We start from the raw sequence: 18,502 nt of genomic DNA on the forward strand, positions 1-18,502 counted from the left end.
CCCGGCTAGTTTTTTTTTTGGTATTTTTGTAGAGACGGGGTTTCACTGTGTTAGCCAGGCTGGTCTCGATCTCCTGACAGTTTTAAAAGCAGCCCTGCTCAGCCTAGGCAAGATTACCAGAACGTCTGCCTTTTATTTTCTGTTCTTCTCCCTTGCTCTTGGCCTTGTCTGACTCAGAGTCAGTGGACAAGGAGAGTACTATTAAAGGCTTATATGGTACTTGAAACACTCACTTTCCTGAGTCTACCAAATATATAGAATTGAGAAGACTTAGGCGTTATTTATTCTAAAGATACAGAGAAACTAAGGTCATAGTTTCAGTTTGATTTAAAAAGGAGTTGAGGCAGTTGTGTATTAGTAATTTATTACTGAGTAACAAATTACCTCAAAACGTAGTGTCTTAAAACAATAAACATTTGTCATCTCACAGTGTTTGTGATTAGGACTAGAGAGCATCTTCTCTGGGTGGTTCTGGCTCAGGGCCTCTCCTGAGGCTCCTGCTATCTGAAGGGCTGACTGTGGTGGAGGAGCTACCTCCCAGGAGGCTCACCTATGTGGTTGGCAAGTTAGTGCTGGTTTTTGCCCAGAGGCCTCAGCTCTTTGCTACATGAACCTTTCTCCATGTGACCGCTTTAGTGTCTTCATCTTAGAGCATGTGATCCAAGAGGGAACAAGGAGGAGGCCACAGTGTATTTTATGACTTAGTCTTGTAAGTCACACATCATCCCTCTTGCCAGATTCTGTTTGGTAGAAGCTAGTCACTTAGTAGTGCCCACATGCTCTGCTAAGGAGAAATAAGCTCCACCTATTGAAGGAAGGGGTTAAAGAACTTGGGGATATATTTTAAAACCACTGAACAATGACTGCTTGAGTTTCTAACCTGATATACATTTCAAATACATTTTGCAGTGTTTAACTGTTCTTCAGAGACTAGATGTTTGGCTTTCTGGTGGGAATGACCTGTGTGTGTGGAACCGAAAATTAGATCTCCTGTGTAAGACTAGCCACCTTTCTGATACAGGTAAAAAAACAAATCAAGGTAATTTTGAACTGTGATTGACAGACTCTAGAAGACACAGCAGATCTTCAGAGAGACTTCCCATAAGTAGAAAGGTCAATATAGGGGATTTTTCTTTTCAGTTCTGAAGATAACAGCCATATTCAATTCAGATCAGGGGTTGTGTAAAATACATTTTTATCCTGAATCAGAAGGAGAAGACTCCAATCCTTTTGACTTCCCCTTCCCTTCTAACAGAATTTCTCAAGAACAACCTTTTCCAATGCTCTTAGGCTGTTTTCTTGAACTGTGTTTGATGAGCACGCTGATACCTAGAAGCAGACCCTTACACCTTTATAGTAGCATTTGTGGGGTCATTAACTTTGAATAAATGCCTAAGGATGACCTCTTTTTACAATTGTCCTTACCAAAAAGTTCATACATGTGCAAGCTTACTGATAAAGTTTCATTTTCTCAGAATTCTGTGTGCATGTGCTTTTGGTTTCAACAGAAAAAAAATAATCAAATCAGTTTTGACTTTTTGATACCAAGGATCTTAAAAAATAAAATCTATTTTTAGAGTAAAATATTTAAATATAAATGGGTAGATTTTAATAACAACCTTGAAGTCACAGTATTAACTATCATTATTTCTAAAAATAATCAAATGAGCCTGGTTATCCTAAAAGGAACATTATCGTGCACGTTGTTGACATTTCAATGATAGCAGGAGCCCTGTGAATTGAATTTGGTTACTAATAGGAGCTAGCTTAGCTCCACATAGATATTTTAAAGTATCAGAAAAATAATGACTTAGGAAAACTAAATCCATACATTGCTAGGGTTTACAATTTAACCACTCAGTTCAACATTTGATTACTAATAATCTTGCTCAAATCTAGAATATATTTCCCTGTGTACTATTACCATGAATTATACATCTTTATGTTCATTTTCCTCTCTCTTTCACTAGCCTGTGGTTTTCATGAATTTTGTTTTGGTAAAGTTAGATTGTAAAATGTTGAAATCGGGGCTGAAAAGAATCTTCTGTGTTCCTGAAAATAGCCACCTCTTATTGCAGTCTCCCTTTGTTTTGCAAGTTATCTTTAAGTACTATATATTAAGTCATCACAATACTGCCGTTCATCAGTGTCTCAAGAGTTAACAGAGGCTCTGAAGGTATCTGTGGGAAAGCCTTGAGAAGGCCGTGGGTTACCACTGGTGAGCTGTTCGTCATTTGGGTTTTCCGCATTACCGGAGGCCAGATTGTTAACAGTGTTATTAGACCCTTATGCCATGATGTCCTTTCATAAGCCCTGCTTGATTTATGGACTGGTGATGGAGCTTTTACAAGCAGTTATTCTGTGTTTGGAAATAAGCAAAGATAATCTTAGTCAATGTGATACAATGGAAGGAGCCCTGGACTAAAACACAGGGCATCCGTGTCCTTTCCAGCAATATGTTCTGTGATTCTGAGTATTAGGTTGCTACTTCTGGATTGTTGGGCTTCTAGAATTTTCACATACAAGTTAGTGAAATATTTTTAAACAAGCTGTTTTCTGCATTTAGTATTCTTCTCTTGCTACTCACCCTGCTGCTCTCCCATGTCCTCTGCCTTCTCTGTACCACTCCTTTGCCTTCCTTGCAGCACCATTTCCTCCTCTTTGTACATGGGAAAATACAAATCCTACTGTTAAAACACGCCTATGTGGAGAAAAATCTTGGCCAGAAATACTGTCCAAATCACAACAGTTAGTCCTTTGATGGATGGAAGGATAAGCAAATGAGTAGACCATTTTCCACACTTGCATATATATATTGTAAATTACATATATATCATAATGGAAAAATTAAACAGGTTTTTTTTTCTTTTGCCAACATGTAGTGGTTCTAATATATCAACTTTTTTATTCATGCCCACAGAAGTAAAATTGTAACATGCCTTGTAGAAGTTATAGTTACCCTAAAATCATGATTTGGCTATGAAAAGATACTCAGACTTCTTTACTTAAATAAGTGAAGTGTGTTAGAATGTTGAATCTGATTCTTTCAATAATAGAAGAAAATTTGTACGTGTATTAATGGATCCACAGACATGCTATTTGAAGGCCGCTTTCTTAGCTGCTGACTGTTGGCTAGTTCGTTCAGCGCCAGGGAGCCTGCTCAATCTTCTTAAGTTTACAGGAAGGAAAACCCCAATTTTACATCACTTTTGAGCTAGCCATCTTGTAAATGGGTAATGGTGATTATCTTAAGGGATCCTTTGTAAATAAGTTTGAATGTCTGAATCTACCACTTTTATCACCACAGTAAAAAAAAAAAAAAAAAAGTACGAAAAATAACAACTCCATATTCTGCTCTTAATAAATCAATAATGTCTTCCAAAAGTCTCAGAAACCTACATTTAACAAAATCGTTTTCCATGAGTAAGCAAGCGAGGAAGTGTGTGTGGAGCTAGTTCTGTGTGCTTTATCTTCTTTATGGAAAACGACTGACATAAAACTGAGAATGTTTTTGTTTTTGATATAATCTGTGAGAAAAATAATTTGACCTTTGTTTTATATGTTTTTGGAGGTATTAGTGCTTTGGTTGAAATACCTAAGAACTGTGTTGTGGCAGCAGTTGGCAAAGAACTGAGTGAGTATGAATTTTTTTCTTTCTCTTTTTCTTCTTGTATATTTTCAATGAGAATTGTATACACGTGCTGGAAAGACTAATTTGTTTTTTATTTAAGGGACATCTCCCTGTGCCCCAGTCTTGGCTTCTTGGGATCGTTGAAGTGATACAGAGACTGAGACATTTTCAGGATGTTAGGCCAGGTTTCTTTTTCTTATCAGTCTTTTAATCAGTATGTTAGCTTGGTTAAACAGTATATTGCTTCTTATTCCAAAATTCCAGTCTCAAGATCACTTCATAATATTCCAACTAAAGTAGAATTTCCCATAAGTTCGATGTGTATCAGAAAGAGTTCTCTTTTCTGTTGACTGAAATCTTCTTTTGACAACCACAGTGGCTGTCAGGATTAAATAACCTTGTTAGAGATTTGTAGTTTGGTAAAATACTGTCAGAGACACAGAAAGAAGCATGGCATGACCTGTCTTCCAGAGAGAAATGTGAGAAAGAAAAGATACTTTTCGTAATTTGAAAAGGACATGATCTCTGAGATTTGTCACTTCTCAGGTGTTAGTCATCCTAGTCTTTGAGCTTCCACAGCACTTGGTCCAGTGGCATATTAAACACTCAGTATATTGACGGTAAGCCCGTTTATGAACAAGTCTCTCTCCCACTCTGGACTGAGCATTTGTGACTGGCCCTCATTCACATTTGGTACCTAGAGTTCCCGGAACATAAATGTTTAGTAAATGCTGTTGATAGAATCACGTCAGTAGATTTTATTATGGGTTTTGTGCATTGATTAAAGTTAGGATTTATACTAGTTTAAATAAAACTGTATTTGTTAAAGTCGATAATGAGAAAAGCAACACATTGAACATTACTATAGTCAAAAGAACTGCATGACATATAAACATTATAAGACATACTCAGAGAATTTATAATTTAGTGGTATATGCCTAGGAATCAAAAACTTTTTAAAAAAGAAGCTGCTTACGTCTTTACTGAGTTGAAATTAAGCTTGGATTTGCAGCTTATTCTGTAGTAATGCTTATTGGCCTGGGAACATGAGTAGAGAAAGCTGATGGTGGAGGTGATTCAGGAATGTGGGCTAGTCACTGGCTAGGGAGTGAGTGAGTTGAGATAGCCAGACATCCATCGAAACCCTAGAGAGAATGGGAGCTTCAGTGTTTGGAAAAGTCAGTAAAGGAAGAGGGTTCTTCAGTACACATTCAGTATGGGTTTTAGTAGATCATCTCAAACATCTCAAGCATTTGAAAGAAATAGTTTAAAGTAGTATGAATATGGCTTTTTGTTTTTTGGAAATGGGTTTTTCAGTATGGTAGGTATTTTTCACTTAATGAAATGCTTTTTTTTAGAGAAGAAGTGGAATTTTATCCTCTGAACATTGTAATAAAATTTTATCTGTCTTTTTCATTTAGTAATTTTCAGGTTGGTAGCACCCACAGAAGGATCACTAGAATGGGATATTCTTGAAATTAAGCACCTTCTTGATCACCAGGATAATATTCTCTCATTGATTAATGTCAATGGTAAGCTCATTGTGTACATTTATTGTGTACAATTTTGTGCCTGTTAACACAACCTGCTCTGAACCATGAGCCTTGCTTTGTTCTGGGATTCTAGCATAAGTCGTTAAAATAATGCTTTAGATTAGTAGGGATTGTCATTCTCTTTTACTCTGAAGTTTCAGCCAGTGGAGCTGAGCAAGTTCCCTAGATTGCTAGGTCTAAGATTTAGGGACAAGGAAAATAGAGTAAGGCAGAGAAAAGAAAATAGAGGAGAACATAATCTCAGGCGCTGCTTGGTAGCTGTGGGATGACTGTCACAGGCTGTTTCAGCATTTTTGGCAGGTGGTTCTGGCTAGTTCCTCTTTTGTAAAGAGATTGGAAATATGCCCTTTTGTCTTGCCGTCCACACCATACAATATCACACAGCATATACACTTACACTAGAATGAGCAGGATTCAAGCCAGTTGTAATCCTGATTGAAGACTCTCAAACAATAACACCAAACTAAAGTAAAAGTCTGCAGAAAATGGGTCATGTCTTCCCTTCCTTATGGTGGGGGTTTTGACTTGCTGTACATCCTATTTGGCTTCCTAAATGATTTTAATGAGTATCTCCTGTGAGCTAAATCTGACATCAGATGGCAAGATCACAAACCACTGATCTTGACATTCAGTTCACTTGCAAATAAGTGACAGCTTATATCATCAGAACTGTGCTGGGTGATCTGTGTATGAAGTCATGTGAGAGGACTCTTGGTGCCTTCAGTTTGATAGTCTGGTGGAGCCTGCAGGATGCTCCTGTAAGGATGCTGGGAATACGATGTAGTGGAAGGACTAGACAGCACCCCAGCAACATATCTCCCTGAGGCCTGGCTTGGCTTTGTTATTTTATTTTATTTTATTTTATTTTATTTTATTTTATTTTACGTTTGAGACGGAGGCTCCCTGTGTTACCCAGGGTGGAGTTCAGTGGCGCGGTCTTGACTCACTGCAACTTTTGCCTCCCAGGTTCAAGCAATTCTTCTGTCTTAGCCTCCCAAGTAGCTGGGACTACAGGCGCATGCCACCACGCCTGGCTAATTTTTGTACTTTTGGTGGAGACAGGGTTTCACCATATTGGCCAGGCTGGTCTCGAACTCCTGACCTCATGATCTGCCTGCCTCAGCCTTCCAAAGTGCTGGGATTACAAGCATGAGCCACCGAGCCTGGCCGGCTTTGTTTTTAAGCAGTATTTTGTGTAAGCGTGAGACAAAGGGGAGCAAGGGGCACAGAGAGTACCAAGCCTAGTCTCCATTTGTGTCCATTCAGTCATGTGTTCAGATATACCAGTAAGAATGTCCCTCCCAGCTCCAAAATCTTCCTCCCTAATAGCCATCTTACTGTAAAACCCAGCTGCAGGTCTTTCTAAGGACTAGATTGTCTGTGGTGATAGAACAGTGGTTGCTGGTGTCCCTTTAATGTTCTCTGGGGGCTCTTGTTCTCTAGCCGTGGATGGAGACATAGCACAAAAGGCAAGCTCTTACTTGGGAAGCCCTCTGAAGCCTCATTGGTGACACTGAGTCTTAAGTCTCAAGTTCCCAGGGCTGCTGAGAAAAGCCCAGCAGTATTTGGCCCATTACACTGGTCACGCGTAGTTACTTTGTTTTAGCAGCGAAGCACTGGTACTATTGAGCCAGCATGGTTACTGAAATGAAGACGATGGGATGGTACTAGATAGCCTGAACCTCATGGCACTTCTTTTACCATGTGAGACACAGAGGAACTTACAGCAGTTTCTGAAAACTTTCTTCAAGTATTCCTTTGCCAAATCCGTAAGGGGAAAAAAGGGAAAACTAAAGAAAAAATTGTTAATGAAAGTTACAGAAAGCATCATATACTTTTTACTGCCTTTTAAATGATCTTTTTAAAAAAATTCTTCTAAAAATAATGGGATACATGTGCAGAATGTGCAGGTTTGTTACACAGGTATACTTGTGCCATGGTGGTTTGCTGCCCCTATCAACCTGTCCTCTCAGTTTCCTCCCCTTCCCCCCAAGAGGTGCTGGTGTGTGTTGTTCCCCTCTCTGTGTCCATATGTTCTCATTGTTCAGTTTCCACTTAGAGTGAGAACATGCGGCATTTGATTTTCTGTTCCTGTGTTAGTTTGCTGAGGATGATGGCTTCTAGCTTCATGACCATGTGCCTGCAAAGGACATGATCTCATTCCTTTTTATGGCTGCATAGTATTCCATGGTGTGTATGTGCCACATTTTCTTTATCTAGTCTATCATTGATGGGCATTTGGGTTGGTTCCATATCTTTGCTGTTGTAAATAGTGCTGCAGTAAACATACATGTGCATGTGCCTTTGTAGTAGAATGATTTATAGTCCTTTAGGTATATACCCAGTAATGGGATTGCTGGGTCAAGTGGTATTTCTGGTTCTAGATCCTTGAGGAATCGCCATACTGTCTTCCACAATGGTTGAACTAATGTACACTCCCACCAACAGTGTAAAAGTGTTCTTCCTATTCTCCACAGCCTCGTCAACATCGGTGGTTTCCTGACTTTTTAATTAATTGCCATTCTGACTGGTGTGAGATGGTATCTTGTGATTTTGATTTGCATTTCTCTAATGATCAGTGATGTTGAGCTTTTTTTTGTATGTTTGTTGACCACATAAATGTCTTCAGAAGTGCCTGTTCATATCCTTTGCCCACTTTTTGATGGGGTTTTTTTTTCTTGTAAATTAAAGTTCCTTATAAATTCTGGATATTAGCCCTTTGTTGGGTAGATTGCAAAAATTTTCTCCCATTTTGTAGATTGCCTTTTCACTCTGATGGTAGTTTCTTTTGCTGTGCAGAAGCTCTTTAGTTTAATTAGATCCCATTTGTCTGCTTTGGCTTTTGTTGCAATTGCTTTTGGCATCTTTGTCATGAAGTCTTTGCCCATGCCTATGTCCTGAATGGTATTGCCTAGGTTTTCTTATAGGGTTTTTATGGTTTTAGGTCTTTCTTACGTTTAAGTCTTTAATTCATCTTGAGTTAATTTTTGTATAAAGTGTAAGGAAGGGGTCCAGTGTCTGTTTTCTGCATATGGCTAGCCAGTTTTCTTAGCACCATTTACTGAATAGGAGATCCTTTCCCCATTGCTTGTTTTTGTCAGGTTTATTGAAGATCAGATGGCTGTAGATGTGTGGTGTTATTTCTGAGGTCTCTGTTCTGCTCCATTGGTTTATATGTCTGTTTTGGTACCAGTTCCATGCTGTTTTGGTTACTGTAGCCTTGTAGTATAGTTTGAAGTCAGGTAACGTGATGTCTCCAGCTTTGTTCTTTTTGCTTAGGATTGTCTTGGCTATACGGGGTCTTTTTTGATTCTATATGAAATTTAAAATAGTTTTTTCTAATTTAATGTCAGTGGTAGTTTGATGGGAATAGCATTGAATCTATAAATTACTTTAGGCAGTCTGGCCATTTTCACGATATTGATTCTTCCTATCTATGAGGATGGAATGTTTTTCCATTTATTTGTGTCCTCTCTCATTTTCTTGACCAGTGGTTTGTAGTTCTCTTTCACATCCCTTGTTAGCTGTATTCCTAGGTACTTTACTCTCTTTGTAGTGATTGTGAATGGGAGTTCATTCATGATTTGGCTCTCTGCTTATCTATTGTTGGTATAAAGGAATTCTTGTGGTTTTTGCACATGGATTTTGTATCCTGAGACTTTGTTGAAGTTGGTTATCAGTTTAAGGAGTTTTTGGGCTGAGATAATGGGGTTTTCTAAATATACAATCATGTCATCTGCAAACAGAGACAATTTGACTTCCTCTCTTCCTATTTGAATACCCTTTATTTCTTTCTCCTTCCTGATTGCCCTGGCCAGAACTTCCAATACTATGTTGAATAGGAGTGGTGAGAGAGGGCATCCTTGTCCTGTACCAGGTTTTAAAGGGAATGCTTCCAGCTTTTGCCCATTCATACGATATTGGCTGTGGGTTTCTTATAAATAGCTCTTATTATTTTGAGATACCTTCCATCAATACCTAGTTTATTGAGAATTTTTAATATGAAGGGATGTTAAATGTTATCAAAGGCCTTTTCTGCATCTATTGAGATAATCTTGTGGTTTTTGTCATTGGTTCTGTTTATGTGATGGATTATGTTTATTGATTTGCATATGTTGAACCATCCTTGCAACCCAGGGATGAAGCCTACTTGATTGTGGTGGGTAAGTTTTTTGATGTGCTGCTGGATTGTGTTTGCCAGTATTTAATTGAGAATTTTTGCATCAATGTTCATCAGCGATATTGGCCTGAAGTTTTCTTTTTTTGTTGTGTCTCTTCCCGGTTTTGGTATCAGGATGATGCTGGCCTCATAAAATGAATTAGGAAGTCCCTCCTTTTCAGTTGTTTGGAATAGTTTCGCAAGGAATGGTACCAGCTCCTCTTTGTACCTCTGGTAGAATTCAGCTGTGAATCCGTCTGGTCCTGGACTTTTTTTGGTTGGTAGACTGTTAATTTCTGCCTCAATTTCAGAACTTGTTATTGGTCTATTCAGGGATTTGACTTCTTCTGGTTTAGTCTTGGGAGGGTGTATGTGTCCAGGAATTTATTCATTTCTTCTAGATTTTCTAGTTTATTTGTATAGAGGTGTTTATAGTATTAACTGACGGTAGTTTGTATTTCTGTGGGGTCAGTGGTGATATCCCCTTTATCATTTTTTATTGTGTCTATTTGATTCTTCTCTCTTTTCATCTTTATAAGTCTAGCTAGTGGTCAATTTTGTTAATTTTTTCAGAAAAAAAAATAGCTCCTGGATTCATTGATTTTTTTTTTTGGAGAGTTTTTCATGTCTCTATCTCCTTCAATTCTTCTCTGATCTTAGTTATTTCTTGTCTTCTTCTAGCTTTTGGATTTTTTACTTTTAAAGTACTTTTTACTTTATAAACTCTATGACTATAAAATTATACTACAGATAATAAATAAGCCAAAAGTATATTTAGGAATCAAACATGACCAAGTAGTCTGTTAAAATTTGAAAATGATTTGCTGACAATCTCATCTTTCAGTACATAGGCATGTTAGCTGTGATGTGGATGTCAGTGATCCTGAAATGTTTATGTTGTACGATTCCCTGCTTCACTTGCAGCTCTGCTCCTTTCTCCTCACCCACTACCAATGAAAGATATGGCCAGTTGCTTGGGATTGTACATCACAGGGCAAGTCTTATTTTCAGAGGGGTGGCCCCAGGGCAACCTTAAACTTGTATGACAGAACACCAACAAGTGTGGATAATGAGTACCAGATTTGCTAAAAAGATTGGAATGCCCCAGGCAGAAGGTTTTCTAAGACAGACCAAAAATAACTGCTAATCTCTCTAGGCAGAAGGCTCTGGGTGCTCCTTTATTTTATTCCTTGTCTTGTATCATGTTGCCAGCATGCTTTGGTAATCATGAGGTGTTAGTACTTGTGAGGGATGGATAGACAGATAACAGGTGAGATTTTCATACTAAGTGGCTTTTGATACAGGATGAAAATCCATCTACTAATAATATATCATTGAGGTTGTTTGTCATGAAACATTTTGAATGACCTATTTGGGAATTAGTTTACCATGTGTAAACTGCTTAAAAATATGTGCCGATTGGCCAGGCACGGTGACTCACGCCTGTAATCCCAGCACTTTGGGAGCCTGAGGGGGTTGGATCACTTGAGGTCAGAAGTTCGAGATCAGCCTGGCCAACATGGCGAAACCTGTCTCTACTAAGAATACAATTAGCCAGGTTTGGTGTCACATGCCACATAGGAGGCTGAGACAGGAATCGCTTGAACTTGGGAGGTGGAAGTTACAGGGAGCCAAAATTGTGTTACTGCACTCCAGCCTGGGCGACAGAGTGAGACTCCATCTCGGGGAGGGGTGGGGGGGTGAATGCTGACTCAGCTGAATGCCAGTATTTTATTTTTAGGGAAAATTCCAACTGGTCGTTAATATTTTGTTTCTACTGCATGGAGGAATCACAGACACTTGGAGGATTAAGTCAGAGCAGGCAGCTGCATGGTCTCAGTAGGTTAATTCTGTGTTATGAGTACAGATGCAGAGTGAGAGTCAAGGGGAATCTTCCCTCCTTAGCATCTCTGGTTCTTTTGTAGTTTGAATGAAATTGGAAAAAGGAGGGAAAGGAGTGGGAAAGAAGGTCCTGGGAAGATTAGGACTGCCTTAACTTTCCCACTACTAAAACTAGAAGCCCGTTTTGCCCACAGATGAGAAGTGATTTCTCCACGGAGTAAGTTCTATAGAGTCTGTTAATAAACTATAGAAATTAGATATTAATAATCTACCTATTATAGCCTTGGAGCCAAGACAAATAATGTTTACATGTAGGGTTGCTGGTAATTCTGTATCTCTTAAGAGATTGTTCGTGTGGTCATTAGAGATTTCTGTCTTGCTGGTTTATTTGATAAATGAAATAATTAAATCATAATTACTCATCTATGTATTCCTAAATTAACAAGTAATAGGATGTTTTAATACAGTTAATGTGGAATAATACCAGGGGCTCAAAATACTACCAGGGGCGCAAAGATAACATTTGATGTCTTTTTTAAATGGCTACATGTTTATTATTCAATTTAATTTTTACAGTCATCTCATTTAATGCATGAGGAATCCAAGATAAAGGTTAAACTTCTTCCTAAAGACCACCTGGCTAGCAACAGGCAGAGCCAAAATCAGAACATGGATTTCTAGACTAAGTGCATTATACTCTTCTGTCTTACCCTAAATATGTAATAATTTAAATAAATTACATTTATTTGAAATAAGTCTAGCAGTTGTACATGTTCTATTAAATATGTTGTGTGTAAAGTATATAATAAGTAAAATGGAAAAAATCCACTTTTAAAGGTTTTAAAAACTGGTACAAGTTAGACGTAATCATAGTAGAAAAATATGAAAATAGTGAAAAATATTAAAAATATAAGTTAAAATCTTTCCACTATCCAGTATTAAACACCAGTCCACATCTTTCTAGGTGATTTTCTGGGCATATGTATGTGTGTACATGTGTGTTCATATGGTTTACTGTTTCGTAACAATATGTCATAAGTATATTTCCATGTCTAAGCTTATATTGATAAGCATACTTTTGTAACTTAATTTTTAATAACAGCATTGCTATTTCATTTTGTTGATGTCTTACTCAATTCTCAATTCGATGTGTAGTTATCTTCAGATTTTTAAGATTGTGTATTTGTACATATATGGATGTAACAACCTTGTACATTTATGTATTTCCTTCAGGATAAATTCCTAGAAGTGGAATTGTTGGATCAAGAGATTTACATTTTTTAGATTTTGATACATATTAGCAAATTAATCTTTGAAAAAAAAAGCCAATGTATTAGGCAGTACATGAATGTGCTGATTTCTTATGCTTTTGCCAGTACTGTATTGGGTATTTTCCTGTTTTATAATATTTCCTGATTCATAAGTAAATAAATGATATCTCTCTTTTTTTTATTTCTTTGATTATTAAAGGAATTGAACATCTTTTCACATGTTTAATGACCATTTGTATTTGTTTTGCCTTTTCAGGTCCTTTTCCCATTTTTTTTTCTGCTGTATTTATCTTGTTCTTAATAATTTCCAAGAACTGCTTATGTATCAAGTATAATAAACCTGTTTTGTCATCCAAGTTGCAATTTTTTCCCAGCTTTTTGTCATTTAAGTGTATTTGTGTGTGTGTGTGTGGTTTTTTTTTTTTTTTTTCAGACTGTCTCTCGCTCTATTGCCCAGGCTGGAGTGCAAGGGTGCGATCTCGGTTCACTGCAACCTCCGCCTCCCAGGTTTAAGCAGTTCTCCAGTCTCAGCCTCCCGAGTAGCTGGGACTAAGGCACACACCACCATGCCCAGCTGATTTTTGTGTTTTTAGTAGAAATGGGGTTTCACCATATTGGCCAGGCTGGTCTCGAACTCCTGACCTCAGGTGATCCACCTGCCTCGTCCTCCCAAAGTGCTGGGATTACAGGTGTGAGCCACTGTGCCTGGTCTTTGTTTTTGTTTTGCCAAGCAGCTATTTACTAGGATCTCTTCCCCTGGCACCCCACTCTGCTTCCATGAGAGCCCTTTACCACTCCACACTCATAAAAGTATTCACTTTTATTTTCTTCCATCCTTTAAGTAACTTTCATGTTTTAATCTATTTGAAACTTATTTTGGTGGATGATCCAAGATGATGTTCTTTTACTTTTATTCCCCTTAAATGTAACCAGATATTCCAGCATGAGGTATTTCTTTACTGAAATGAAATGCAATCATTGTTACATACTAAATTACTAAGATAATTTGAGTCTATTTCTGGCCTTCTTATTCTTATATTAATCTTTCTGTTGGCTTGCCTAGGTACCTCACTGTTCTAATTACTGTGGTTTTATAGAGCATTACTACTAGACATTCCATTCAGTTTTACCTTTACCTAGATAAAATGATCAATAATGAGGCCTATGTGAACTTTGCCTAGATTTGAGTTTTGTCACTGGCTCCCACATCGGAGAGCTGATCATCTGGGATGCGCTGGACTGGACCATGCAGGCCTATGAACGCCACTTCTGGGACCCATCTCCACAACTGGACACCCAACAAGAAATAAAACTCTGTCAAAAATCAAATGACATTTCTATTCATCATTTCACATGTGATGAAGAGGTAAAAAATCTATACACTATAAACTTGCCTTTTACATAAACCAAATTTCTGATTTTAAAAATTTAATCCCATGTTGGACATAAAAGGGTATCATCATGGTTTCAGGTTGTGCTTTAAAATGGTCTGATTTTTTTCTAAAATTGTATGATTTGTGTTAAAAAAGCATTTTAATCTTTGCTTCTAATCTCGAGGCAAGGAAATGATTAAATGGACACAGATTTTAAAACTCTATTGAAATTTTGGGTTGGATTAAATAATCCCATTGGATTTGAGGTTAACGCTTAAAATTGTTTTAAGAAACAGTGAAAAAGAATTATTTTGAAGATCTGGTGCATTTAGTGAGGCAAAGGAAATTTAAAATTTTAGGAATGTTTCTCTTAGTCTGCTGGCATCTTGGGGCAAGATAAATTGAGTGAGAATTGTTGATTTCCATCCCATAGGGCTTGGGAGTGATGCTCTTGAAGCACTTGAGCTCTGTTTTGCTGTAACAGATTAGTACCAGTGGACTACTGAATCTTATCTCTGATCTAAAAAACAAATCTCTTAGCATCAGGGGCTCAGAAAATGTGTTTAAAGGGCAATTAACTTTTCTAAATGTAATTATAAGAAATGTTTATGAGTTGTACTCTTCGAGGAGGAGGAGTTGGGGAGGCTTTTCTCTATTTTGTGACTTTCTATACTGTTTAGATTCTCTAACAGCATGCCTGTTATTTTTATTAAAAATTTCAGTAGTAGTGTTCTGTGGCAGGGGGAGAATATGATCCATTTTTCTTTGTACCACTCTTTAAAAACAATACAAGAGATTAGGATAGGAACAGGACTTAAAAATACTAATATATTCAAAGATTGTTTCTTTGTATCCCAACTTTATTTTGCAAAAAGTTAAATATACATGGTAAAAACAGTATGGTCTCAGAAAAGATGGAGACTAGATCACTTAGAGTTATAGCCCTACAAATTATATATTTTAAGTGTTACATGTTTTTTTCTCACTTTTGTAAAAATTAATATTTAAAAGTTTTTTGTTTTGTATTTCTTTAAATTTTTTGATTGATGTTTATTTTCTACTATATATGCTGGATAAAGCATTGTATAGTTTTCCCTAATTTTTCTTTGTTGTGAGTTCTTTCCTTCTGTAAAGGACCATTAGTTATTGATAGCAGGGATAGTGTCTCCATTGAGTAAATGCTGCCTCCAAAGCTCATGAATTCTCTAATTGTGTTTTTAATTTTCTTCCTGACCTTGGATAAATTACTTAAACTGTGCTCAGATTTCCTGGTCTGTAGAATAAGTTTTGGGGGATGTTGGCATTGAATACAATCCACAGGGCTTTCCATTTTAGCACATTGGCTAGCACTGTTCATTAATGCACCTGCATTGGGCATCAGCTGCATTGCTGATTGTGGAGTACTAATCCTAAGAGTCAAGGTGATCATTCCAGATTTAAGATTCCAGCAAGCTTTGGTTCAGTCACTACAGGTCTGAGTTGAGTTTGTAGTCTTGGAGGCTGTGTGAGAAAGGATGGAGGGCCCAGAATCTCTGGTCAAAACAAGAAGGCAATATGTAGGGATATTTGAAAGGTCTACCTCATGGGGATATCTATGGCTTAAGAATGAATGATTGTAGGACAAGTGCTTGCAAAAATTTCAAAGGCTACTACTGCATGTGAGTCTGTCATGCGAGGAACGAGCAAGGCACTGAGGGACTGGAGTAACACGACCTTGATTCTAATATTGACTCCATGTCTCATTTCTTGTGTGACTTTAATCTCTTTAATTTTAACTTCCTTATCTGGCAAATGGCAATGATGCTTGCCTTTCTTAACAAGATGTGAGGCTGAAGTGAGATAAGTATTGGTGGAAATGTTTTCAAAAGATTAAAGTTGTTTTAGTAAAAAGGTATTTTCTTCTAATAGTACATTTGGAAAAATGTTTTTGTGAAACCTTCAGAGGATTGCATGATGATAATGCCACTGTAGCCATGCTTTTTCATATCACTCGTAGGTCTCCTGATTGCTGAAGATGTGGAATGCAAGTAATTTTGCTTGCATTTTTCAGGCAGAAGAAGCTAGGTAATTTTCCCAAGGATATAGTGTTATTTAAATGAAAACTCAGATTATCCCTCAACAGCTTCCACTGCAGAGCCAGGCTGCCAGCTATAGCTTTTCTTTAGATCTATTTCAGTGAGGAAGAAAGTGGCGCAAAGGGATATACTATGCAGACCTTTCTCTCCATTAGTGGTTGTGTCCTACCTTCTAAATGCTTGGAGCTTTCCTTAGTGCTTTGACATTTTGGGGTTTGAGAGATTAGTACTGTAATTTGGGCTAAAGGCTAGGAATGGGGAAGGTAACAGTGGCTTTCTGATGTCACATGAGGGCTGGAAATCCATTACAGTAGGAAGGGTGAGTGCTAGTTTTACGCCCATTTCTGAACTTCTCCCCTAGAATGTATTTGCTGCAGTTGGAAGGGGTTTATACGTGTATAACCTTCACATGAAGCGTGTGATTGCCTGCCAGAAAACTGCACATGACTCCAGCGTCCTGCACATTGCCAGACTTTCAAACAGGTACAAGTTCCCATCTGTTCTGCAGTAGATGAAAGCAAGTCACGGTTCCCAGGGCTTCCACTGTAATTTCTCCAGTGGCCAAGTTACCTGGCTTCATGGCTTGACCTGCTGTGTTCTTTTGGAAATGGAGAATGCCTGAGGGCTGTCTCAGGCATTTAAATTAAATTTAAATTCTGTAAATTACAGAATTTACAAGAAGAAAGGTTCAAATGAATTACATCGAATTTCATTGTAAGAAGAGATGATTTAAAATTTGGTATTTAACAATGAAAATGACTTTGGGGCCACTTACAGTGTACCAATTTTTATGTTTCTCATAAACCTGCCTTCTTTTTGTTTGTTTATGTCCAGAATCAAATGGCTGCTAGTCTCCTTGTTATATGAGGCTACTAAGAGAGTGGTTTCCTCTCAGGGTAGATTTGCTGCTGAGCTTCTAGGGACGAACATATGGACAGGGAATGTCGTTATTTTCTATGCAGGATATTTTTGGAGTGAGAGGCACCCAGAGAAGAGAGTAGCAAGAGGAGGGAAGGGGGCTGCTTAGGACATTGTGAAGTACAATTCACAGTTTTCCCAAGTGCATTTTTTTTAATGAAGAGAATAAATTTATAGCATTTGAGCTAATGTAATGTATAACATGTGGCTTTCCTAAAAGGTGCTTTTAGTTTGTGTTGTAACGTCATGTTAAATTGTGATTTTTGTCAGTTCCTGCTAAGAGCTGAATAAAAGCAGTTGAGGGCTCCACTGATTTCTTTCACTGCAAATTTAGCATTGGTCCTCAGTGGTGCGCTCTCTTTGTGTTACTGATTTTCTGTTCTGACAGGCAGTTAATCTCATGCTCAGAAGATGGCAGTGTACGCATTTGGGAGTTAAGAGAAAAACAGCAGCTTGCAGCTGAGCCTGTCCCAACAGGTGTGTCTTCTCTCAGAAAGGTAGTCTTTTTCTCTGTCCTTTCTTCTCACGTGAAAGGCAGGAGAAGGGCGATTATGTGAAACCACTAAAATAGTATAGAAATGCTCCAAATAGGCATCAGGTGTTTGTAGAAAGCATATGGTAATTGAGATCTAGGATTTACAGCTTAATGCTGCCCTAATGTAGAACTGCCACTTCATTTCAAGTAAGATAGAGACTTTATTGAGGGAAAATTTACTTTCTGGTCATCTGAATGACCAAATGGCCTAATGAAGTATTCATTTATATTGTCTTTAGTTCTGACTGATACACAAAATTTGTACTGTCAGATGTCAAACTAAAGTGTTCTTTACCGTTGATGTTGAACTCAATTTATGGAAAAATACGTTTTACCTTGTGTGCTTACATCATAATTGCATGAGCTCTTGACTTCCAGGTGTTTAATTTGAAAAACAAAACTCTGAAGGGTTGAATAAATTAGTTACCAACCTTTGCACAAGAAATCAGATGCTGGTACCTAGTTGCTTCTGGTTCTTCTGAGTTCCTGAAGTCCTGGGGTGTTGCTTTTGCACATACACATACAGATTTTCCCCCGTGCCTTGTTTGTTGATCTGAGTTTTGCCCTTTTTTTCCCTTGACAGTTAGACACTGCCATTCAAGCTTTGTTTCTGTCCTGTTTTATTCCAAGTGTCTTTTTGTTAATATACCTTCACCAGTGGGTGACTAGGGGCAATAAAAAGAGATGAAGAACAGACCTGGTTAGCTAAGAAAGATGAGATAACATATTCCAAAAACTCAGTACTGTCCACTTAGCCCTTGACTAAAATAAGTCTGGAACCTCTTCACATTTAAATTTTCTGTTTTTCTGATCTCATGTTATTATTGTACGTATAGAGCACAGTCATTTTGGAAATGATTCTTTTTCTAGGTTTTTTTAACATGTGGGGATTTGGAAGAGTCAACAAACAAGCCAGCCAACCTGTTAAAAAGCAGCAAGAAAATGCTACTTCATGTTCACTGGAGCTTATTGGAGATTTGATTGGACACTCGTCATCTGTGGAGGTATTGCTTTTCAGGCATAGAATGTCCAGGCAACTCCTGCTTTTCCTTTTCATTGCTCTTTTCATTCAGTCGGTCTCATAAAGGCATATACTTTTTCGTAGATCTGAACATAGAATGGGATAGGCTATAGTATGTGCAGTT

General features: G+C 37.8%; 1 protein-coding gene across 3 annotated transcripts in view; it reads left to right on the forward strand.

Moving 5' to 3' along the window:
* Positions 1-18,502, forward strand: part of WDR41 (WD repeat domain 41) — a 54,664-nt gene that overhangs the window by 32,326 nt on the left and 3,836 nt on the right. For 2 of the 3 annotated variants that reach the window (XM_011996274.1, XM_011996283.1), the window contains 7 exons: positions 910-1,021; positions 3,572-3,634; positions 5,053-5,163; positions 13,638-13,822; positions 16,266-16,387; positions 17,211-17,299; positions 18,228-18,361. In XM_011996274.1, coding sequence (XP_011851664.1) covers positions 910-1,021; positions 3,572-3,634; positions 5,053-5,163; positions 13,638-13,822; positions 16,266-16,387; positions 17,211-17,299; positions 18,228-18,361 — 816 coding nt within the window. The remainder of the gene's footprint in view (positions 1-909; positions 1,022-3,571; positions 3,635-5,052; positions 5,164-13,637; positions 13,823-16,265; positions 16,388-17,210; positions 17,300-18,227; positions 18,362-18,502) is intronic. The other variant, XM_011996290.1, reaches the window with a different exon arrangement.

The sequence above is a fragment of the Mandrillus leucophaeus genome, unplaced genomic scaffold (genome assembly GCF_000951045.1).
Source record: "Mandrillus leucophaeus isolate KB7577 unplaced genomic scaffold, Mleu.le_1.0 Scaffold114, whole genome shotgun sequence".
NCBI classification, from domain to species: domain Eukaryota; kingdom Metazoa; phylum Chordata; class Mammalia; order Primates; family Cercopithecidae; genus Mandrillus; species Mandrillus leucophaeus.